The 25,021-nt window shown below is 39.2% G+C and overlaps 1 protein-coding gene across 7 annotated transcripts in view; it reads left to right on the plus strand.

Moving 5' to 3' along the window:
* Positions 1-25,021, plus strand: part of PAPD7 (poly(A) RNA polymerase D7, non-canonical) — a 59,587-nt gene that overhangs the window by 16,217 nt on the left and 18,349 nt on the right. For all 7 annotated transcript variants that reach the window (XM_019541296.1, XM_019541305.1, XM_019541314.1 and 4 more), the window contains exons 4-10: positions 402-522; positions 3,326-3,433; positions 5,262-5,390; positions 7,179-7,392; positions 11,143-11,269; positions 15,390-15,490; positions 15,801-15,973. In XM_019541296.1, the coding sequence (XP_019396841.1) occupies positions 402-522; positions 3,326-3,433; positions 5,262-5,390; positions 7,179-7,392; positions 11,143-11,269; positions 15,390-15,490; positions 15,801-15,973 (973 nt within the window). The remainder of the gene's footprint in view (positions 1-401; positions 523-3,325; positions 3,434-5,261; positions 5,391-7,178; positions 7,393-11,142; positions 11,270-15,389; positions 15,491-15,800; positions 15,974-25,021) is intronic.

Consider the following 25,021-nt stretch of genomic DNA (forward strand, 5'->3'; position numbering starts at 1 on the left):
TTTGTTGTCTTTTTAATTAAATACAGTCATTCTTGAAAGTATTGACTCCAAAAGATGGTAAATTTTGTTTGATGTATTCAATTTTATATATCTTAATACTCAAATGTGAATTGGTAACAATCATGGAGGAAAATTTTTTAAGAAACTGTGTTGTTTTCTGCATCTGAGTACATTTTCAGTAACCTTGAAACTAACTTTTTCCTGAGGGTTTTTTTTTTTGTTATTGAGCAGAAACTGACACAATTGAAGATTTAGGCTTTTCAGTTGGTTTTTTTTTTTGTTTTGTTTTTGTTTTTAAGTATTGTGTAGAATATTATTGCATACGTGCACACACCACAATCTTCTGAATAGACTTTCTTGGCTTTTATTGTGTTTTGTTGTATTCCATTTCTTATCTCTAGTGATATTGACTTGGTTGTTTTTGGGAAATGGGAACGTCCTCCCTTACAAATGTTGGAACAAGCACTAAGGAAACACAATGTGGCTGAGCCGTATTCCATTAAAGTACTTGACAAAGCTACGGTAAGTAAGAAGAAACAAAATTCTTTCGAAAATTATACTATAAAACGTTTTTAAAATAATACCTTTTACTAATATGATGGTGAAGAATCCTATAGAGAGAAACTTTTTAAGATGCTACATTAATATTTGCTGCTGTTATGCATGATGACTTGTTTATTCAGTGTTGTCCATTTAGTGGATAATACATTAATAGAGTACATGTTTGGCAGAGGTCTGCCAAACAATTGCATGCAGTGAGAACTAGCTAAGTAATCTTTAATTACATGAATGAAAGTTGTAAAAGGACTTCCTCAATCACTTGTTGGCATCCTGCCTTGCTGTGATATTGCACAGTTGTGAAACTTGCTGTCCCTGTAGATAGAAGCTTGTAGGCTGATAGTAGAATATTTCTTTATATTGGTAATATGCTGTTTTTTTATGGTCAAAACTTCTTGGGTAGCTGATTTGCCAAGTGATTCTAAATTTGGAGAGCCTTGAACCCATACACCAATGCATAGTATTGACTTAGGGGTAGAAAACTGCTCTAGAGGAGAAAACTGGTGATACTTTAGGTGCCAGCAAAACCTTCATAACAGTTCACAACCAAATAGTATGGTGGTAACATTAATAGTGACTTAGCCTGTGTTTACTTAAAGTACCATATTTACCCAAATCCAAGATAACTTTGAATTTATGATAATCTTCGTTTTCCTCTCCCCACCACCCTCATATTTAGAGTCTATGCATGGGAAAATTATAAATTTGCTATAATTTTCTGTGTATAATATCTCAGTAGTTGAAGCTTGTCTTTTAAATTCATTGCCCTCACTGGTGTGGTGTGGAAATGAGTGACTTGGGGGTCCAGACACCCCCCCCCACCCCCCCACACCTTACTTGCCTACTTGGTACCCCTACAGCCCTTGCTCCCTGTACCTTTTTGCTTATTCCTCATTCCTGCCCCCACCCCACACTCCCCTTCCCCTTTGCCAGTGTCTGAACCATCCCTTCCTTCCCCCCTCAGCTGCAGCTCTGTTCCTCCAGCAGGTGCAGCGGCAAGTGGCTCTGACCTGCTCCCAGCCCAGCCCAGTTAGGGAGAAGCTGCTATAGCTCCTGGCCTGGGTGGGTTGGGGCCAGAGGTACTGGAGCTAGAACAGGAGGTAAAAAGGGATGGGAGCAGCTGTGGGGGGTCGGGAAGAGTAGGGCTTGCGGGGGCATGCTGCAGGGGAGTGAAGAGGCAGGTACAGACATGAAGGGTCAAGAGGTGGAGGGGGAGGGCAAGCTGCAGGTCTGCCCCTTCAGCACTGCCAAATATTCTCCTCTGTGTTCTCCCTGGCAGCGAGCCCCTTCCACTACCAAATGAGTGAATCTGGCCCAGTCAGGCAATGGCTTGGATTTGCTTTTAGCTTGGTACCAAAGCTGAGCTGCTGCGAGCTGCCCTGGCCAGCTCTTCAAATATAAGACAAGGGTGTCTTCTCCTCCCCTCCCCTCCCCTCCCCGGTGATTGAACTAAAACCTTTTGAGTAAATACAGTACTGGCTACTTTTAATGTAGTTGTATTGCTAATAAGAGCATTTTTGAGTCTGCCAAAAAATAACTGTTCTTTGTTATGAACATTGGTAAATCTTAAGGAAGTTCTCACTCATGTTAGGAGTCAAGTGTTTTTAGAGTAATTACTCTGCCTTGGTTGTCTCCAAATTGAATTAAAGCACTGGTAAAATACCAGGCAGAAACTTAATCTGTCAGTATCCTGAGATATTCCAGACTTCTTGATGGTCGGGGCCATCCTAAGAGCTATAAAACTAATGTATTTCAAGAGTTTTAACCTTCCCAGGAAAAAAAATTTAATATAATATAATCTTTACAGTTAAACTCTACTAGATTTGAGGCCACTGTCTTTAAAAGCATTAATTTTGTGTGTTATTATTTGGAGGTGAAGAGGTCTATAAACAAGGCTGTTTAACAACCTTGTAAGCCTAGAGCTACTGAAATGAACACTGTCTCCCTCAGGGAGCTTCCTAGTTATTGATGGAGTAGTTGGATGTTCCAGAGGAGTGGATTATGTGGGGTTTTATGTTGAAGTACATTACAATATCGGAACTACTTTCTTGTCTCTCTCTTCTTGTGAACCTTCTGGCTCAACCAGTGTGCATTTAAAAAGAGAATTCCTGATTTAAAAAGTATGATTTTTTTGCTATTGGATAAACTTTTAATTCTCCTGGAGACTTAGTAAAATTTCCCCCATCAAACTTCTGATTGGCATCTGAAAATAAATGAGTTGGGAATTACAAAATAAAGGTCCAAAGGAGTTATGTAATCATACCTGTCAGGCATGACTGTTTGGTCCACTGAGGCCACAGGATCCTAGCCCTGTTAGTATTTTGACATATGGCCATGGATTGGACAGCTGGCTGGCTAGCAAAATTTAAAACACTTTCACTTCTTGGCACTCATTGAGAAACCAGTAACTTTCACAAGCCTTACCTTAAACACTTTTTCTACTACTGGTGTAGAGTGAAGAGGCTGTACTTGAGAAGTGGAAAATGATTATTACTCCATTCAAAATGAAATCCTACCAAAAGACCTCTTCATCATACAAATATTTTATATGGGTCTAGAATTAGTCTTCCTAAAATTATTGTCAGGTTATTTAAGTTAATGACTCTAAATTGTTACTGTCAGTGAACACAAGGTGGATCTTCATTTGGGCGAGTTAGTTACTAGGCTGAGACATTGAAATACAGCTTGCTGATCAAACTTGCAGGAGTTTGATGCTTTTGTTTTGAGATTGTATTAAAACAGTTTTTTCCTTTTTAAATCTTTGCAGGTACCAATAATAAAACTTACTGACCAGGAGACAGAAGTAAAAGTTGACATCAGTTTTAATGTAGAAACTGGTGTGAAGGCAGCTCGATTTATCAAGGAATATATGAAGGTACAAGCTCCATAAATGGCTGTATTGTATTTAGAGAGATGTGTACTGGATTGATGGTCAGCTGTGTACGCAGGGTCATTTGTGGACAGTGTGTTTACTGGAACGATACTAATGAAATTTAAATAGAAAGTTGTACTCTTTAGTTTCTGATGTTACTCTCTCACTTCTAGAGGTAGTTGGGTGTGTTAGTCTGAAGTCAGGCAGGGTAGATTTACACCTCAGGCTAACTAGATCAGAGATGTATTGCATGAGCTATTATGAGCCCAAGCTTGCTTCATAGAGCAGGGGTGGGCAAAATGCGACCTGGGGGCAAATGTGGCCCACCAGGCCATTCTATCTGGCCCGTGGGGCCCCTAAAAATTTAGAAGATTAATATTTTATCTGGCCTGGCCTGCCTGTCATGGTCTTTGATGGCTTGCCAAAACTCAGTAAGTGACCCTCCATCCAAAATAATTGCCCACCCGTGTCATAGAGGCTGATACTGACCTGACTAAATGAGTTTGTGTTCATGAAAGCTCATGCTATACATCTGGTTTATTTAGTCTAAAAAGTGCAAATCTGCTCCAAGCATGTGTCAGACTTGGAACTTAGGGGTCTCAAAGATTATTCACAGGCTTATACCCAATATAATATAGAAACAAGAATACCAGACCAGTTCTCTAAACTAAGATTTTATTAAATGACTAGATCACTCTAGTATTGAAACTTTTGGATAAAGCTTTCCTAGCATAAAGAGACAACATGCTTGAGCATTCTCATATGCTTACGTGTAGTACTGAAGACTCGTAGAACTGAGACAGCCTGAGTGCTTTCTCCATTTTATCAGTTTACTCGATATTTGAAAGCATTTCAGGTTTAGTTGGTTTTACATTTGCCTGTGTAGTCAATATTTCCCTTCCATAAAGATTCTTATTCATGCAGAAAATCCTCGTGTAGATGTGTGTATCCAAGTTTTCGAAGTTGTTTTTCTCTCTTGCTATAAAAAGGCTTATTAAATAACATTTTTAACTAGCCCAAGCAGTGTGGACAGAAATCTTGTCACCTGTTGGAAGGCTGAACTTTGATGCACAGTGTCCACTATGGAAAAATGGAGGAGAAACTTAACTAAATCAGTCCTTTGTGTGCAGCTTGCCATTGTTCTAAACATTAAACATATCTTAAGATGTTTATATAATAGCTAGTTTTATTAAGTATCTAGCTTTTGTAAAGATGAGGCCTGAATGTCCATCCTTTTAGATCGCAGCAACTTTTTTCAATATTAAATGTTGAAATCAATAGTATGGGGTACCCTAACGTTTTGTGTCTTTTCATAATTAGTAGCTATGCTTACTAGTTAACTTTTATACCATTTTAATGAAATACATTGAACATAAATAGGATATTAATGTTGTCTTCATAAACATGTCCATATCACAAAATGTAAATGATAATTAGTTGCTTGATACTGAAATCGAGCATTATACTTGCTGTTAGCTATGTACCTCCTGAAGCACAAGTTGAAGAATGTTTTGAATGGTAAAGGTGTTTTTACTGACAAAAAAGTTTTTCAAAGTAGCATATTATTTTAACCATAACTCCCTTTGGTTGTGATGACATGATATACCAAACAAAGCATGGTAATTATTCCTCAACATCTTTTTTTAAAAATTCTGTATAAAATACTCACAAATAAGAGCCATGTCATTGTAAGCTGTTATTAACCAGTGTTCCAAGTAATGTTAACGTCTTCTAACTTGAGTTTGTGATGGCAGAACATGACTTTTAATGTATCTTAAAATCTTCAAACTGTCAAATTATAGTAATATCTATATATAATTTTATTTTGCAGAAGTACTCATTGCTGCCTTACTTGATTTTAGTTTTAAAACAGTTCCTCCTTCAGAGGGATTTGAATGAAGTTTTTACTGGTGGAATTAGCTCTTACAGCCTAATTTTAATGGCAATTAGCTTCCTGCAGGTAAGGTACCTTTTTTTTTTTACTTTCTTAGATTTCAGTTTCTGCAGTGAACGCCCTGAATGGGTTGTTCTTATTCTCTCTTGGTGGTATCTTTCTGCACCCATTTCTTGTTACATTTCCCGTGTAGGGAGTCTTTGTTCAGGTCTGTTGCATTGTAGTCATGTTAAGGGAAAAAATGTCTTATTCTGTCTCTTTCCCAGAGTCCCTTTTTATAAAGGCTTTTTCTGACATGCCAAGAGGTAGTACCCTGGAATACAAGTTCATGGTACCTTGTTAAAAAGGGAAGCCTGGTGGATATTTGGTATACATCTTTTGTTTAGTATATTGCAAGAGAGCTCAACATGCTGCATTTAGATTTCCGATTGCCTCCTGTTATACAACCTCATTCTCAGTTGCTTTTAATTTTTTTGAAACTGTGGTTGTGGATTAGACCTTTGCACAAAGTATCTGCCTCTGCCTCAGCTTTTGAAAACTTCATCCAGTCTTCATGCAAGTGCTTCTAGATTCAGTTGGGGGGAGGGGGCAGAAGAAATTTAGGCCCGTGTTTTGTTTTTTTGTGTGTGGGATTGTTTGGTTTTTTTTTTTTGTTTTTGTTTTTAAAAACCATCAAATTTTATGAAATGTTCCAGGCACTTAAGGTTTTGGCACAAGTGACCTTTCGTTTTAGAAATATACTTCTTATCCTCATGAAAACAAGTCATTGTTGATATTGGAATAATGGGAGTTTGGACATGCTCACTGGCTGCAGCTTAACAGCTGACTTTGAGCATGGTTTGGCCTTTCTAAGCTACTAGCACTGAGAAGATTGTGCATGTGACAGCCTTGGGCCAGAGGATATGATTAATAGCTTATTCCAACTTCTCTGGGTATGATGGGATAAGATAAGGCTGGGCAACAGAACTGAGAGCAGAAGCCTGTTGGACTTGGGGACCCTTAGCTGGTGCACAGACACTGTGAGGAAGGAAGCTATCTTATTTAATTGCAAAGGGGATACAAACTGGATTTGGGGGGGACAGGAGAGAATAGATAAGGACAGGGTTGTCAAAAATACTTCCTGCAGGGCTCTTGGAGGTTCTAGAAATTTGTGTGCAGGCCAGGTACAGAGTGGGCCCATTCCCAAATTTTGACTTTCCGAGCCACATTGAAGGGGTGCATGTTGGTGGCAGAGAGGTGAGTTGCATTAACTCCTGTGGCTCACTGATACTACTTGCTGTGTTGCTAGAGGTGGGTGTTGTAGGTGAAAGATCCCACATTTGCTGATGAGCTATGAAGGTGTCAGTATACAAGTCTAAGTGTATTAAGATAGTATCCCTGTAGTAAAGTTATGAGGGTAGTGGGCAAGAGGCAATGCATCTCTCTCCTATAGTTTGTAAGAATTTGCAGGTGAAATGTTGGGAGACCTGAAGATGAACAACAATATCTGGTACTTGAAATCCTTGTGGGGAAAAAACACACAAGTATTGTTAACTAGCTTCCAGATCTTATTGGCTTTTTGCTTAAAAGAAGCTAGGCTGAGTTCTGCATGTCTCTTCAAAAGGGCTGGGGAAAGTATTACATGCTCTATATAATGTGGAAGTGCTGCCCTCTCTTGGTTCTAGTACAGTTTCTTGTGGGAAAATGTGAGAGAATTACTTTTGGAAAAGCAGTAAGATTGCAGTTCTGATTCACTCTTAAGGAGTCACATTGACCTTTTTAAATGGTGCAGCTGTTATGTCTAACAGTAATATGTAGCTGGTCAATTCAGTAGTGCATGCCTCTTATATAACTGAATTTTGAACATTTTTACAGTTGCATCCAAGAATTGATGCCAGAAGAGCTGATGAAAACCTTGGAATGCTTCTAATAGAATTTTTTGAGCTGTATGGAAGAAATTTTAATTACTTGAAAACTGGAATTAGAATAAAAAATGGAGGTGCCTATATTGCCAAAGAAGAAATCATGAAAGCCATGACCAATGGATATAGACCATCCATGTTGTGTATTGAAGATCCTCTTTTGCCTGGTAAGACTTTTGTTTTTTAAACAAATCCTGTGCAGTCCTCTATATTTCTGCCACAGAGTAGATTATACTATTGTGTGGGAAACAAAACTATAACCTGCTGCTTAAACTTGCATAACTTGAATTCATATGTGTACAAAATACTGAAGATCAAATGTTGATATGTGCATTACAGATTTGTACATTCAGGAATATTAACTGAAATGTAAGGTAATTCTTTGAGGAAACCGTATACTTCCAAACTCAAAATACTAACCTGGGCATTAAAATTACCTTAATTCCTGCTTTTTCAGTCTGTTTAATGTATAGTCAGTTAGACTTTTGTTGGAAATCCACTTTTCACTGTCTATTTAGAATTCATCTGAATTAACTCAATCTATGAAGTATGAACATAATCACTAAAATATAATTGTTATTCCAATGCTTTAGACTTTCATATCATGTAGTGTGTAGACTGTTACAGTAGATGTTTTTAAATGTAATGCAACTATACTTAAGTAGCTACAGATTTGGTTTGGTTGTAAATACTAAGGCATAGTTTCTTACACTAACCAGTAACCTATTCTAGTCATCCACCCTGCCACTGGTATTGAGGTTTTGTGGCCTCACTTGGTTTGTGAACGAGGCCTATCATGCACACTTTTTTTTCAGTGCTTGCACAGTGCAGGTATGGTTGGTGCAATATTGGAATATTTCTTTTTTATGACATCCCACTGTAAGAGCAGCAAACTTAGCCGTGCAGCCAAAGACCCATTTTTGAGCTCTTGTAATGATGGCCATGTTTCAGGGAAGGAACAAATACACTGTATCTTCCAATTGTCCTTTTGACAAAAATGGAATCTGGCTGAGGCATTAAAAAATGACTCTTTCCTCTCTTCATTCTAGAAGAAAATACCACTTGCCTAATGTTGTATTGTAGCAGTCTCATTTTTATTATGAATAAAAACTTTTCAATTTTTTGGATACAACAACATTATTGATGCAGCTTGAAGACCTCCTTTGTGAGGTCCTGTAAATTGAGTTAATGATATTCTGTAGAAAAGTGCCTGGGAAGGTGAAGCCTGAGCCTACTGTCTAAATAAAAGAAGTTATTTCACCAGTCCAGCCCCATGACCCCCATGAGCCATAGTGTTGCCTCCAAAGCCTTCCACTTCTTTTTGGTTGAAGCCTGAGGAAAACCCTGTGAAGCTGATAGTAGGGAAGAAGAGCCCTTAAGCAAGCTGTTAAATAACTTCATCTCCCTAAGTTCTAAGGATGTCAAATGCATGGGGTTGGAAGGGAGAATAACGTCTTTGGATTAAGGATAGTTCCAATCTTGCTTTTGTATCTGGGCATCCATCAAAGATATATGGGGAAAATTTCCAAGAAAAAGACAGGTCCTCATATAGAAAGGCTTCTGACATGTCCATACACAGGGTTCTCCACTGAAAACTTAAGAAGGATCTGACTCTCACAGACCAACATGAAATTCCCTTCGGAGCCTTTGACTCTTCTAGCACAGTGAGATTGGGGCTTTGGTGCAGTAGCCTTGTTTCCAAGGTGGAGTAGAGCTTTTGTCTTGGCCATGGAGACCCTCACTTGCAGTAGGATCCAAACTGTATACTCAGCTTCTGGCTGTGAGTCATCCTGGGAGACCTAACCTAAAAAGTTTCTTCACTCTCACTCTCACTCTCACTCTCCCCCAATGGGGTGCAGAATATGGGGTGATAAAAGATTATTGGTTTGTCAGGATTCTTTAACAGGAACTACAGATATACTTCTCTAGGGCTCACAGTCTTTTTGGCAGGTTCTAAGGAAGATGCTGCTCACTTTTTGTTATTTATTTGATTTATGTGCTGCTCTTCCTGATGCCAATAGCTTTAAGAAATGTGATAGTGTCAAAGACTGAACTTAAGGGAGATACCAGTGAGGTTTGGTTCTTAGGAACTGTTGTCATCATCCTGGGTCTAGGTGAAAAATCATGATATTGTTAAATCCATTTGGTCATTGAGTCCAAGCAGGATCAGAGAGCACTGTGCTAAGACTCTCTTCATAACTGATAACTAGGGACCTGCCCAAAGCATGATTTTCCTGGAAAATGTGAAATCAGGTGTATTCCACAAAAAATGGCAGGGTCTGTGAAAAATTTTGGGCCTGCTTCCAAAAAAACCCCTCACTAGTAAGCAGAGGGGGAAGCCCTGCAGTCTTGGAGCATGGAGGAAGGGGCAGCAGGGCTGCTCGCAGCAGGTGGCCCGGAGGCTACGAGCAGCCTGGGCTCATGGCAGGGGCTTGCCCAGGCCTGGGCAAGCTGTAGCAGGCAGCTGCTTGCAGGCTCCCTGCCACTTGCTGCGAGCTGACAGGGGCTTCCCCCAGGAGGCTGCAAGCAGCTGCACCAGAATCCACAGAGTCCTGGCCTGGTTCCTTGTTAGTGGTGGGTACATGCATGCCTTGGACAAGGGCAGCACAGCCCCAACCCCTTCTCTGCTGTTGGTCCCAAGGCATGCAGGCACTGGGCCAGGGCTCTGTGGCGCCCAGTGCAGGTGCTTGCTTGGGGATGGCCCAAAACCACATCTTAATTATCCTGATTGTCCTTGGGGAAGCCATTAATCCATGTTTAGTAACATGTGGATTAATGGCTTCCCCAGGCTTAATCAGGGTAATTAAGACATGGTTTCAGGCTGTCTGACCTCTTCTGTTTGTTAGTAGGAGGCAGGTTATATTACTTTAAATCCTGTGTTCTCCACTGCTGATTATTGCTTAAGGAAAGTTCTGTGCCTGAACATGTAAATCTTGTATTGTGCCTCTGGAAAACTCCTTGCTATTGGTCTGTACAAAAGTAGGATGTGAAAAGGAGACTTTGGAGGTTATCTTGCTATGTCTGTAGCAGAGAACCATGAATCCTAGTTTCTTAGACTATGGTTAGGATTCTGTGGGAGAGTTTACTACCCTTTTCGTTAAGTTTCTCAGACATAAATGCAATTCTAATAGAAAGGCTTAAGTTTAAAAAGACTAAAATATATTATAGTGAAACAGTGTAGCTCAGGCTGGGATGTTACCTTGATGGCAAACCTCCAGACTTATATTCACAAAAATTTCTTCTGTTGGAAGAAACCTCGGCTTTGTCACAATAATGGTTGCAGAAGATCAAGAATAAAAATTCTGAAGACTGGGAGCCTTCAGAAAAGCTCACATGGTTGATACCCATGTTCTTCCAACTGTGCCATTCAGGTGGTGACTGCTATTATCAGCTAGTTTATGGATAGATACTCATAACTATGTGACTTCCAGTGTTGAGGTGGGTTGCTTAGATAAAAATGAGGCAGCAAATGCAAACTAACAAAAAATAACTCAAAGGGAAATGAGATTAATCACAGGTACCATTAGGTACTTTATTTGTTCACGTTACCGTAAGAGTTTAAAGATATTTTAAATGTTAGCTTGCATAATTTTTATGTAGGAGAGTTGATGTTACTTTATTGAAATTATTTAATGGGCACACCTTACTCTTTCCTTTTCAGGATTCACGTCTAACTTGCAATAAATTTTAAATTGGCACTTCTAAATTGCCAGTTTTTAAATAATTTGAATGGCTAACACATCATTCTTAGTGTACCAGAATTCAGTGTGTCATCCTTAAGAGAGCCCACTCAATTCATATTTCCAAACAACTGCAGAGTGGGCTGTATCTTTTAAAGCTAATTTAACCATTCAAGACATGAATCTATTTCTGCATACTAGTTAAACTTATAAACTCATAACTTTACATTGTTGCAGGAAATGACGTCGGCAGAAGTTCTTATGGTGCCATGCAAGTGAAACAAGTTTTTGATTATGCCTACATTGTTCTTAGCCATGCAGTATCACCTCTTGCAAGATCATATCCAAATAGAGATTCTGAGAGGTAATTTAGTCCACTTTTTGCCTATGTATGGATTCATGTAATCAGACAGGAATGTTTGAAAATTGGTCTTAAAAGCTTTTCAGTATGAGAGAGGGATGTTTCTAGCTATCCTAAACTGTTGTTATATTGAGGGTTGCATAGATACTTTCAGGCATGGAATGTTGTGGAATCGCATGTTTGAGTCCTCCAAGCACTGACTGTCTGCGCTTTCCTTACTTTCTCATGTGCTTATCAAAAATATATTCTTACCTGTATTCAGGGTTTCATTTTGAAATAATGAGAATTTGCACTTCCCAGGAGACATTTGAAGAAGTTCAGCTGTTCACCTTTAACTAAGAGACATTACTTGAATTAGGTACCAGTCTTGAAGGAAATAGGATCCCTTCTTATAATACATATTTAAGGGAATATATTTAGGACAGCAGTTTAAGAAGAGTGAGTTGGCTGTAATAGAAAAAAATGTTAATTTGCCCTTGGAGGACTTGCAGCTTAATCTGTTAGCTTCTTGATTAGGTAGAACTGGCAGCCTGTGTAACTTAAAGCTTTCTCTAGCTACTGAGAGAGACCACCAGTTACTTTATGAGATTTACATTGTGCAAGTGATATCTTTAAGCTTTTGTTTTACATGAATCTCTTGGAATTGGCTGAACTGAGCAGCATGCATCAGAATTAGTTGACTAATAAAAATGACATGTCTATTCTTGAGGTTTCCTTTACTAGCAGTTATTTTTACTGGAGCATTTTTGATAGAATTCTGCATGACATTTTTTTGACGTTTTAGTTTCTCTTTCCTCCCCCAAGAGCAATTTTCTAGGCTGCCTCAGACCAACTAGTGAAGAATGGACAGCCAGGTAGTGACTTATCCATCAGATGCTTCAGTAATGCAGACAATATGGCCTAAGCCCAAGTAGTCTTTGAGTGATTGCCTACAATGTATACTTCTTCTAGTTTTCTTCCTTAAATCTAACTCTAGCACTGGAGAAAAGAAATTGTGTGCATTAAATATGAGTGGTAGGGTTTTATTTCTGTATGTTGTTTTTTGTACAGTATAACCTCATAAGTCTTGGCAGGCTGATGACTGAGGACCTGCCATAAATTTGAAAATTTCAGATTTTTTTAAATTGGCACGGTGGCCGGTTGTGGAGCAGGGTGGGGAGTAGCAGCAGCTGGTCTTGGAGCCAGCAGCCACATGCGGAGTGATGGCATGGGGTGGTGAATAGTGGCAGCAGCTGCCGCATGCAAGCTTCTCCCTCTGTGTCCAGGGGTGTGGTGGGGAGCGGTAGCTTGTCCTGGAGTGGCGAGGGGAAGTGCCAGATTTTTGATAATTCCGGATTTTTGATATCTGGATTTATGAGGTTATACTGTATTGCCCAAATAAACCTAGGATGTCTTCCAAATTGTTCAGGTTATATGCAGAATCAGGGTTGAGTAGTCTCAAACTATTTAAGTAAGTCTCTGACTTTATTAAAGCCTGCTGTCTAGTGGTGAGCAGCACCTCCCATGGCCATGTCAAAGCACATTCCCCTTGGACACATGCTAGTTACCTGGTTTACATTCCAGTTTGAGAGCTTTGTGGCCGATATCTGGAACTTTGTTCACGTTTACCTCACGTTTTACTCCTTGGTACAGGTGTGTAATTTTAGTGTGCTTGTCTTTCAGTCACTATACTAGTGACACCATATCTCCTGATGAGAACTTCCTGTTAACCACAATTACAGTATTTATTTTTACAGTAGCTGTGCTTTGATGCTTTTTCCATATATAGTCAATGACTCGTATTCTATTCCTGCTAATCTGAATTCCTATATCAAGGATTTTAATCAGCAAAAGAACTGAGTGGCAATTAAAGCCTCCTTGCCTCATTATATCTTCTTTGGTCTAGAGGATATGAGGGGATCAGATGTAGCCACTCTGCACGCTGTTCTAGAAGAATTTAACGTTGCTTAATAAAAATAATCATGCATATTTCAGAATTTGAACTGAGCCTAAAGAACTATAACCACAATAGAGTAAAAAGAAGTCTACATTTCCCTAATCTTTTATAGAAACTGATTCTTTGTGTGATCTGAGTAAAATATTAAAGCACCATCCTTTAAAATGTTCTTATGTTTGTTGTTAGTTTTTTCTTTCAGTTCCATAAAACCTTAAAAGCAATAAATTGTTGTGGTTTTCATTGCCAGCGCTGATGCATGTGTTTTTAAACCTTGGAAATCTTTTGTTACTTAATGTTAAGATTCAGTCAAGTTGCATTAGAAACACTAATGGATCACCTGATGTAGATAAAAGAAAAAAAAAAAGAGATACAGGAGGTAACCTTAAGCAAATCCCTTATGTTGGCAAAACAAGGTAGTTTCTCTGTTTAGGGTTTTACTAAGTCAGTGCTTCTCAACCTCCATCCTGCTTGCCATATTGGGCCTGTTGAGCTGTTGCCCAGCCCAGAGGGAATGTTGCAGGCTTGATGACACAGCCCTATGTGCTGGATGGCACTGGTGCACAAAGTTATTCTGAGGCTGGATCGCATCCACAGGCCAGCTTCACATGCATGCCAGTGCTGGATCCCCAGTGCTGGATCCAGCCTGCAGAATGGCCCTGCACCACTTATACTGTGCATGGGACTTGAAGGTTGAGCACAGCTACTAGGGCATGCCACTTGAAATGACTGTCTTACAATATGGTCCAGGCTTCTAGCTTAGATCAGTAAATTAATATGGGCCTTGACTCTAAATACATCTCACGGAGGGCCAACGTAACTTTCTCTTCTCTAAGATTATAAATGCCTTTAAAAGAATGTCCTTTAAATGTCCATTAAAAAGACATGAGATGGCTGTTGAAACTGTGAATTGAGAAGGATGAGGATAAGTCTGATACATATTGAGGACAATGATTAAAATGGATGTGTTGTTTAAGTATTGGTTTTGTCTTAATATAGCAGTTTGTCATGAAATCAAATACTGCTTTGTGGTCCAAAATTTATTTTTAGCTCTCTGTAATAAGCCTCCAACTATGTAGTTGGCTTGCATGGACTTACTGTACCAGTCTTATATTCTGAGATTCTGCTCTATTTCAGCACTGTTTTGAGTCATAGATGCTTGCACATGTCTTGTGCAACCTGAATCTCAGTGATTTTTTTTTTTTTTTTTTTTGTGGCTGCTTCTAGGAAGAAATTCAAATGTATAGGTTGGGTGAGGCCAACCTTTTTGTCAGGCCCTCTCTGAGTGCCACTCTGTTCCCTTCCTCTGCCCAGTTTGGTGCTCATTCTGCTCCAAGCCATGTACTTCCTGCTTGATTTTGCTGCTTTGCTTTCTGCTTCCTGCCCTATCTGCTCTCTGCCCCTTGTCCCTTCCCCAAACCCCTGTGTGCTGCACACAAAGACTGTCTATGCTACTGGTGTTACAGGTTGGTCACCTCTGTGATACCTGACTGAAGCAAGACTAAGTTTTAGTAGTGGGTGGTTTTGGAGCTCAAGAAACAGGCGGTCCACAGCATATGTATCAGTTTTCTGTTCCCATTGTCTCCAAGGATCCTTGCTAATCATTTTATAAGGTTCTATATCCTTTAAATTCATACTTAAGGCACCTGGACAAGAATAGTTTTTCAGTATTAAGACCAATCTGGGACCAAGATCTGAGGTTTTGCTTTGGCACTTTTAAACTGCAAGGCATCTACCCTGTATCCCTCTTTTAAATATTCTAATCTAGACTCACAGAAGATATAAAGCTGTTTGTTACTTAAGAGGCTTTAGAAATGACTAAGGTGTTCTTGTTATTGAGAACAAGCATTACCAAGAGGTTAAAGTAGGCAAATTAGCATTTGAACTAAAAAACAAAACAAGCAAACAAAAAACACCAGGTAATTTAACTGTTATTATCTAAACATTAACTCCAAATAGGAGATGAGAGATAAGAAACTTGACTTGCTAACAAGTGTACCTTCCTGCTGGCTCAAATTTTTAATATTAAGCCAACTAAACAAGAAAAATTTGGATATTCCCTTGTTTGTACTTTTATCTCAATTGTAAGTTGAACTAAATACAGCTAAACAGTTGCCTTGGTAGGTGTCTCACTTCTGTTGCTTACCACTGACTTTTTGCATTAGTAATTAAATATCCATTCTTTTCTAGCACATTAGGTAGAATCATCAAAGTAACGCAGGAAGTGATCGACTACAGGGCATGGATTAAAAAGAAGTGGGGGAGCAAAGTTAATCTTTCACCTGATCTTGGTAAGTACAGCAGGTTGTACAACACAGGCTTTGATCAAAACATGAAAGGCATTTTTTGGGTCAGATGTCTTATTTAAATATCTTTATTTTGTCTAGAGTATTTTATTAATTTTTGGAGATTTAGTGAAGAGGTTATAGCTGCCTATATCTTCTTTACTGAAGGCTTAAAGCTTTCTATGGTGACTTTTTTTTTCTTTTTTAACCAGCTAGCTTGTGTTAATGAAAGTTTGGAAATACCTTTTAATTTAGAAAAATCTAATGGAACTGCATACCGTATTCCTAAATACTAAATTTGCGTTTCTATTGACAGACAATAGAATGAAAATAAGAGAGCAGATAGCTCCATGCAATGGAGAACAGCAACAGAACAGAGACTCTGAATCGCCCTACAATCAACACTTGACTTTATCATTAACAAGTAACCAACAGTTATCCTCTGGTTCATCTGCTTCTTCTGTATCGTCGCTCTCTGGCAGTGATATTGTAAGTTGTGGGGTTTTTATGTTTTTAGTTTTTCTTTTGCCAGATTAAATTACTAGAAACAACTTCTTAAAACCTGCGGAGTCTTCAGTAGCTAAAATAGTAGTACCCCTACTGTGGATCTTCATTTTTCAAAGAAAAGCTAACATAAAATATTAAATTGCAATAATAAATTCATGGCATTCTTCTGTGTTCTTGGAGTCTTTAGGTAGTTTCTAAAAGAACCAAGGTCTAATCTAGGCTTTTAAGGGGCTGTTTTGGGTTTTGTTTGTTTTTTTTGAAAAAAGAACCACATATTCTCTATTTCAAGCTTCTAGAGAGCCTTATAGTTTTATTTAAAGATGTAATTGAAAAAGCAACTCAGTTGTAACTAACAAAACTGTGTAGTAACAAGAGAAGTACCCCTTTGTCAATACTGCCTAGGAAACGGTCTCCCTTGCCTAAAAGCTCCCATAAAAGATTAATTTTGCAGTCTGTTGTGAATGTGAATAAACACTTTGTTATTCAGGTTAAAGAAATGGGGAGTAAGGCCATTACAGAAAGTCTTGCTAGCCTCCTTTTGTGGGGTGTAGGTCATATGCCACTGTTGGGCTTAATTAAAGCAGTACATGGGAAGAGACAGTGGTGTCAGTAGTCATGTCCCCAAACTTTTAAGATTTAAGACAGCAGTGTTAAATTCCACATTGAAACACAAAGCTGGGCAATTCAGCTCATGGAGCCACCCACCAGTGTAGTATACCCACCATAATAACATGAACTCATTCATGACTAGATGCTGTACAAACAAACTTTGTTTTTTAAACAAAATCCCACATCGCATCTGAAAATGATAAATAAAGTCCCCATCCATTTCTTGCTCAGAGTGGCAAACATTCACTATAGCCAAGTTGCTTTTCACAGCTCACTCTCATGTCTGATCTGTTTTTTAACTCAACTTGATCACTATAACTCCAGCCTTTCCAGACACTGTGCAGTTAATGCTTACCCCATCAGACTTATGAAGAATACAAAGCTGGATATTAACTACCTATTAATGGTATCACAGGAAATGCTGTTCTTTTTGACTAGGTCAGTATGGATCCCACATTAGGAGCATGTTTCATGAAAGTAAACTTTTATATTTCCTGAGCATCTGCATCCATTGGGGCCAGGCATATGCATCCTTCTTCCTGCTTGTGCTCATGTTCCTCTTAGGGGATAAACAGTGGAGTTGGCTGTGATCTTCCTCAGCCCTTTTGTGTTTGTGGTAGCCCAGAGGAGCCTGGTAGTCATCAGATCTTCTGCTTATTTTTGAGTACAGACTCATTTCAAGCTTGTTTTTTTTTCTGAGGGGGAGAAAGAGGACATTAAAAGGGATATTTGGTGTCAATGTTTACAAAACAAAAAGAAGACATTTTGCCTAAGCCTACTACAAGTTTAATGCTGAGCTTGTGGCTGCAAGAAGGAAAAGTCTCCATTGATGCAAACCTATGCCATCGTTAACTTATTAATCATTAACCTCCTCTCCCCCAGTCGTCCTCCTCGTGGCACCAGATCTATATTTAACAACATTAGTGTTCCTCTGTACTTTTTTTTGCCATGTCCTAGTCTTTCCTTCTTCCCTATATCAAGTAGAAAGCTCTTATCTCTCCAGTAAAGTGACCTCATAGTGTATTCTATCCACATTCCATATTGGTTACTAAAGCCTGATGAACTAGTATGTACTGAACCTCAACCTGGCTGTTACACATGTAACCTTGCTGCCCTTGTCATACTATAACCCACTGTCCAGGAGTGGATCAATAGCCTACATCCTGAGGAAGAGGGGGAGAAAAAATGGTCATAGTAGATTTTTTTTTTTCTCTCTCCAGTCCTCTTCTAAATTTAGAGGAAGCCCCTCATACCATCCAACTAACTATGGAGACCTTCTAACTACCCTCCTTATCAAAGAAGGCTTTGTCTTCTGAGGTGGTCTTGTTGGCTTAGATGCTGGCTTTTTAATTTTAATGCCTTTCACGACATTCACAAGGACACCTGGAGTGCTCTGCCTGTAATTCAGGAGAGTGAAAGGAAAGACTGTCAGGAATGGCTTAGTGGATCTAGTAAAGGGAAATGCATTCCATTTGATCCTCACTTCCCTAACCTCGTGCAAGTATGCAAGCACTATCAAAGGTTTGAGCTGTCGTATTCTCCCAACGATGTGTTGTTCAAGTGTCTAATCTAGAGTAAGACCAGATCCCATAACAGTTAAAAACCGGAGAAAACTGGATCTTTTTGGTCACAGCACATTTGTTTTTCTCCTTTCAATTCTATTTCAGATTGCTAAGTCCTATCAATGAAATAGTCCTTTGATGTAAAGAAAGGTAATCCTCCTTTCTATTCAGACTCTTATAAGACTTTAGGAAGGAATTATGAGACTCGGGAGGGTCCCTTCAAACAATTATGGATAAGGTAGAGCAACAGCTACGTTGATTACAATGCAACATTTTTTTTTTCTTGGCTATAGTCAATAATACAGGACTTGCTATCCAAGTATATGCATTTTTTCCCAGGAATCAGATGGACAATGCCCTTGTTTCTGTTGAAATGTCTGGTAACTTGTAGGGCATTAGGAACTCATGGCCTTGAATTGAAGAATGCAGTCCGTATAACCACCCAGTCAAAATAGCCTTCTAGAGAAGAATTCTTTTTTTCATACCAGGTGGAAGCCAGATGTTCATACCAGATGTTCTCTTATGGGCTATACGTTTTGGGAGTATCAAGCTATATCAATCCCAACCCAGAGCTGAACATATGGATTAGTTGTTGTCCCTCCACTGGTTCATTGTGAGACTTGTGGCAGACAAGTGATTTAGGACAGCAGTTGGTAACTGTCTTAAACGGCAAGCTGGAATGACCCAGTTCAGGTCAGAGGGGTATGTGCGTGAGCCCTAGGATCTAGCTACTGCCACTGGTGCTTTTCCCTATAGCAGCATGAAGAAAGCACCTGCCATGCAGCTTCCCTATGTCCAGGGCCACAGCTACTGCATTCACTTTCATTCTTTGCCTGAATGGTTCCCTTTTTACCAGTTTCTCTTCAGGGACCCTGCTGATGAAACCATTTAAGAGCCGGAGGATAGATTCCCTAAGACAACTGGTGTGAACTGTCTGCCCCTCCACCCAAAAACTGGTTTTATTCTGTCCTAGAATTAAGACCGATCAGATATATACACATCATGTCAGGTTCACAAAAAAAATGCTCACTCTCATTATTCCATCTCTGGGTTCATAAGTGGGTTGTGGTCCCTGACTTGCTTTCACAGGGCCATCCATGCAGCCCACAGGAAGTAGCTGACTTGATAACTAGACAATATGTACTGCTCTATGCACTCTCCTGGGCACGAGGAGTCTTTCTGAAAATGCTTTGCAGCAGTGATGGCACACCAAAGAAAAATGGGCATGATTTATATAGATAACTGAGTGTTCAAAGTCAGAACATACCAGGGACCTGGCATGCATCAGTTGTGGTCTTTATGGACAAACAGGGCTTGCTAACCAATTAAGATGACTCCCTTATAAAATTTTGGGAGATAGCTCATAGATTTTGGGACAGCAAGGCTTTACCTGCTAGGGGGTACATTCCTTACTTTCTTACTAAATGTAATGAAATGGCACCTGAGTAGAATGGTGTGAACTTTGGGCCATGTATATATGCATGATATCACTTACCTCCTTCACTGGAGACTTCTACAACTCCAGGCCAAGTCAGTCCACTTCCTCTGCAAAGCATGAAATGAGGGTTAGAATATTGCATGTCCTCATGGAGTTGGACCTATGGCTGCAATTGCCAGCCAAGTTATTGGTAATGGATTGGGGAGCTCACCTAGATCATCTAGTGAATCTGATCTGTAGAGGACATGGAACTGCATATGTGAATTGGCTTTGTAGCCTATAACATTCTGTTAGCGAAGGTACTGAGAATGCTATACACTTTAATTATCAAGCAGGGAGGGTTCCTGCTGCTTTCTGCCCCCACAGAAGTAATCATGCTGTGGAAATACCCCTTTTATGATATAACTTAATAGTGCTTCACCTCCTAGGAATTGATGACTTGGGTTACTAGGCTGGCAGCAGCATGAGACATGAATAGTCACTGCAAAACTAACTAGTCCATCTGTTGGGACAGACTTATTTTTTTTGTATAACAAAATACAATTCCAAGTATATGGACTCAAATTGCAGAGGGTATGAGCTTGAGCTTGCTGCAGACCTTCTGTGCACCTTCTCACCAGTTCCTCTAATCTGCAGGGCAATCCACAAAGCCAGGTAAGACTTACACTTATTACTCCCTACTGGTAGACCATTCTGGCTGGTGGCAGTTGTCCACTTGGTTGTAAATCGGGCTCTCAGACTTACCAGGTGTATTTCAAGATAAAGTTCTAGTTTTTTGCCCTGGAACTACAATCTGAATACTTGATGGCCTGGAAGATGACTGATCAGCTCCTGGGATGGAGCTGTTCTTTACATGGCTTCCTAATGTACTTACTTACTGGTTAGACAGCTAATCTGAGGATGGAATCTCATCTCCCTTGTTTCAGAAACACAACTCGGAACTGAGAATTTGTACAAAAATCACTTCCAAGTTGGTTTTAGAGTTCCGGTTATACCAATTACCTTGTGTGGTGGTTTCCTCATGCAAAATGTTGTTTGGGGAAGCCATATGCTTTTGAAGTTACCAGAACTCTTCAATATTATATTGAGGACTACATCTTTTGCCATATGTGCGGCTATAAATAACTGCTCCAAAGAACAGTTTGTGATGCAGTAGTCTTTCAAGATGGATAACTTGGTATATTTTATTAGCAGCTGATTGGTGTACTACTTCCACAAAATAACACTTACTCCACTGGAGCCCAAGCAAAATCCTTGGGCTGTTTCTAGTATCACTAATCTGGAAGGCTGAATATCTTCAGCTAGTTGTTTCCCAGCATTATGTACTGGACTTCCAGTTAGATACCAATTTTGGAAAAGCAGTACTTCAGTCTCTTTGATTGTAACTAGATTCCTAATTTGCTTCTGATTGGATGCAGTTCACCTGCGTACTGTTAAATTCATACTGACACATATTCAGAATGGTTATTTAAATACTGAAACTGTCTTTGGAGAAATGTAGCCAGCATGGGCCTCACAGCCTGCTCTCCAAGCCTGCTTTGGAATCCTTGACTAGCATAGACTTCAAATGGTGACCAAAAAATGGCTGTTGCTGTTCTTCTCTGCTTGGTACCTAAAGATGCATGCAGTACATGTACAATCCCATCAAAGATCAGTACTCAGAAAAGACTCTAAGCTTGCCTAGTATGAACGTTTGTACCTACAGTGCAATTGACACCAATGATAATTCTTTGGAAGATCATTATTCTAGAGTCTCTCTTTTTTCACTAGCCTTCCTAATGGCCTTTGCCTACACTGAACTAGAGAGCCCATTACTTTATGAACAGCTGGTACCAGAGAGAATTGATCTACATGTTAGTATTGGTAGCCAATCTTTGTCCATTACTAGGAGACTAATATAGATTCTAGAGCTTGCTTAGTCTGACCAGACAAGGTAAGCAATGTACCCCAGACCACAGTCTGGTTACAATCTTCAGTCTTCATCAGAAAAAAAAAAACAAAAAAACCAGGCATGGGTTAACAGTAAGATTGTTGACAAATTATGGCTTGAGCAGTAGTGCCACCCCTGAACACTTGGAAATATTTTGGTGGGGAGGAAAAAAAAACAGGGCTTGAGAACTTTTAAAGATTTGTTTTCAAGTTCAAAGTTCAGATTGGGACTAGGCTGCTTACCATTAAGAGGCCAAAATGACATTAAGTATATATACCATGCATATCTCCTTGATCTGACTGTTTGGAATATCCCTTTCACTGTCTCAGACTCTGAGTAATAGAGCAGGCTTGTATGGCAGCTCCAGTTTTCCCTTGTCACTCCATAGTCTACCCTTTTCTTCTACTTCTGCCCTAAAAAATTCTCCACTCTTCTACATTTTAGAATTTTTCTTTAGTTAATCAACTATTTAGTCCAGTGAGGCTACTAGCTTGACTGAGAGCAGTTTATTAGTTTAAATATGAGACAGGAAACCTTGTCTTTATTTTTAAATGAAAACAAAAAAAACCCAAGTGGCTGCAGAAGATTGGGACACTTAAACACCCCAAACATAACCAAGCTGGCAAATCCTATGCAATCTAGCTTGTACCTATGGAGTCGGTTGTTTGCTCTTTTATGTGGAAGGTACAGACACACTGTCATGGAAAGCACCTACCCCATTTCTCACTGGCCTTAACTAGAATAGAAGAAAGGGGGTGGATCTAGGGGATAGAATCAAACTTCTTCCAAAACATTTGAATGTAACTGACTAAAACACAAACAGAAATGTAAAACGTGGACTCGGTTAGTCCATCCAAATTCAATCATGCTCTTCAGCAAAATTGGCATATCTTCAGAGGAAAAGCCATCTAATTGGCAGTTGTTCAGGGACAGCCATTTTGGGCCAAACTTATAACTTGAAATACATCTGCTGACTAACGTTTTACTCTGTCTCATCTTCCGTACAGTTAACCATGATATCTAAGTGCTCATTAGAAACTTGAAGTTTGAATACATATATTTTTTTCTAAATGAGAGTCTCTACCTCAAAAAATTGAATTTGAGAAAATTCTATTGCCTGTGTTAAAGGCCACCCAGACTTTAAGTGATCCAGTGATCTTTCTGGGCATGATCAGATAGAAACCATTTTTATAACCATAGTTCCAGTCACTATACATAAGCTTTACTCTTAATTGCTTTTAATTAAGAACACTTTTTAGAGGAAAGGATAAAGCTTTGTCATAAGCCTGGAAAATCATTTTCCCCCACTTCCCCTAAACAGATTTCTCCCTTGATCTACTTATTGAAAATTATCTCGTTTAAGTATCATCAGACAGATTCACTGTCCAGCCTAAAAAAAATGCAAAGGTAATTACTAGTTCAGGACACGGATGAAACTGAACTGCCTTGCCTCGAGCCTTTCCCAAATACTGTAATAACAAATGTCAAAATTTGTAGCTGTTGTGCTAAAACCACTGTAGGCTTTTAACAGTTGTAATGGTTTTGAGCAAAAAAGGTAGGATAAAACTTATTTGTGTGGATATTAATCACAAACCAAACTTGCACTTGACTATTAGAACACCAGTGAAGTAGTCAAGTGCTAAACTGGTTATAAGAATTCTGTGGTGTCTTCATATATTTTGAACACCAAAACTACTTGTATTTTTCTATATTTTCACCTTATTTCTTCAGATACTCAAAGATTTTGGGTCCAGTTTGATTCAGGGTGGAAGGTCACCTACACAAATGCAAACATGAGTACATTACATTAAGCTTTCACAGACGGGATACAGATTTTATAGAAGCTAATAATAAACAGGAAAAGAATATAGTTGTTCAACCCTAATATTACTGTGTTTAATCTTCATACTTTATGTTTTTGTTGTTCTGGGAGTCTGTCTTCCTAATGGATTTTTTTTTTTTACAATGAAAGCATAGAATTTTAAAATCTCTGCAGTTTATTGTATTGCACAGTATTCTACAAAGTGAATCTACAATTGTTTTCCATTTCATTTCATAAAACAGCAAATTATCTTCACAGCCCAGTCAGGCTGGCCAGAAGAACATGCAGTATAATTAAAGGGACATTATGTGTACCTGTAATCTTGGCCCACTTGACTTTTCAATTTAGTGTTAAAATAACATTTCCCCTCCTCTCTCACAACAAAATAAATGCATTAATCCTAACTGGGGGTTGGAAAAGGTTTAACGAGTCTAATTTTCCTGTAGTCTTGATTCTTGCTAAAAATGCTATAGTATATTTTACAGTAAGTTTTCCAATAATTAAAATAACTTAGAGCTTATCTCTGCCAGCAATTTGTCTTCAGGCAAAGAAAATAACCAATTTACACTTGTATTTAGGACACCCTGGTACAGTTTGAGAGAAAATTCTTAATGGAAACCATATATAACTATAAAAGGTGCCCATCAGGTGTGCTACTTGAAGACTTTTCATGGATGGAGAAACTTTATTTTTCTCCTCTGTTTTGCCCTGCAACAGTTGTTCATATTTATGGCTCCACCTACCAAAGAGGAAAGTGGTACAAGATATATGAATGAAAGCTAGCATAGAAATTATCCCTGAAGGGGGAAGCATCTAGTCCAGGGGTGGGCAAAATGCAGCCTATGGGCCGGATGTAGCCTGGCAGGCCATTCTATCTGGCCCGTGGGGCCCCTAAAAAATTTAGAAAATTAATATTTATCTGCCCCTGGCGGCCTGTCAATGCAGCCCTTGATGGCTTGCCAAAACTCAGTAAGCCCAAAATAATAATTGCCTGGCCCTGATCTAATCCAATGAAATGTGTTTTGTCAAGGTACCCAGGTTCCGTCCTTGACTGCTGAACTACCTAAAGCTATACTTCTTTGTCTCATAATACTTCTCCTTTGGAAAACACTCCTATCTGGATGAAAAGATCTATGCAACTTCTAAGTAGTTATAACACAAACACTGACTTACTTGCTCCTTTTCCAGTTTTCTTTGCTTTCTTAGCTGGAAGATGGAGTGCAGCCTTTTTCCTCATGGCTTGGCTCTCTGACTACTTCCAGCTCGTATGTCTATGGGGAAAGTGAAGAAAAAATCCAGGTATAAGGTAACAGGAATAAGGCTAAAAGATGAAGAAGGGCATGAAGCATGGATCCTTTGTTGCAGAGACCTCTTTTCAGGTCCATCATTAAAAAGATGTATAAGGAACCAGCAGAAAATCTTTCCCCTGCTATAATCCTGGGTTGTCCCCCAGTTGGGTGCAGGATCAACTCCCCAGGTCTTTGGCCAATGGATAAAAAACAGACAGCCCTCTTCCTGTCTGTAGATGAAAGAAAGATAACAAAAGCTCAGTGCCTGTCAAGATTACCATGAGCTGGATATTTCTGTGAAGTGGAACCTCTCAACTTTGGGTTCTTTCTCTTAAAGAGGAAAAAAGGAAATATTTCTCAGAAGTTTCAAATCATGGAGA

Source organism: Crocodylus porosus, unplaced genomic scaffold (assembly GCF_001723895.1).
Source record: "Crocodylus porosus isolate Cpor-Errol unplaced genomic scaffold, CroPor_comp1, whole genome shotgun sequence".
Taxonomy (NCBI): domain Eukaryota; kingdom Metazoa; phylum Chordata; order Crocodylia; family Crocodylidae; genus Crocodylus; species Crocodylus porosus.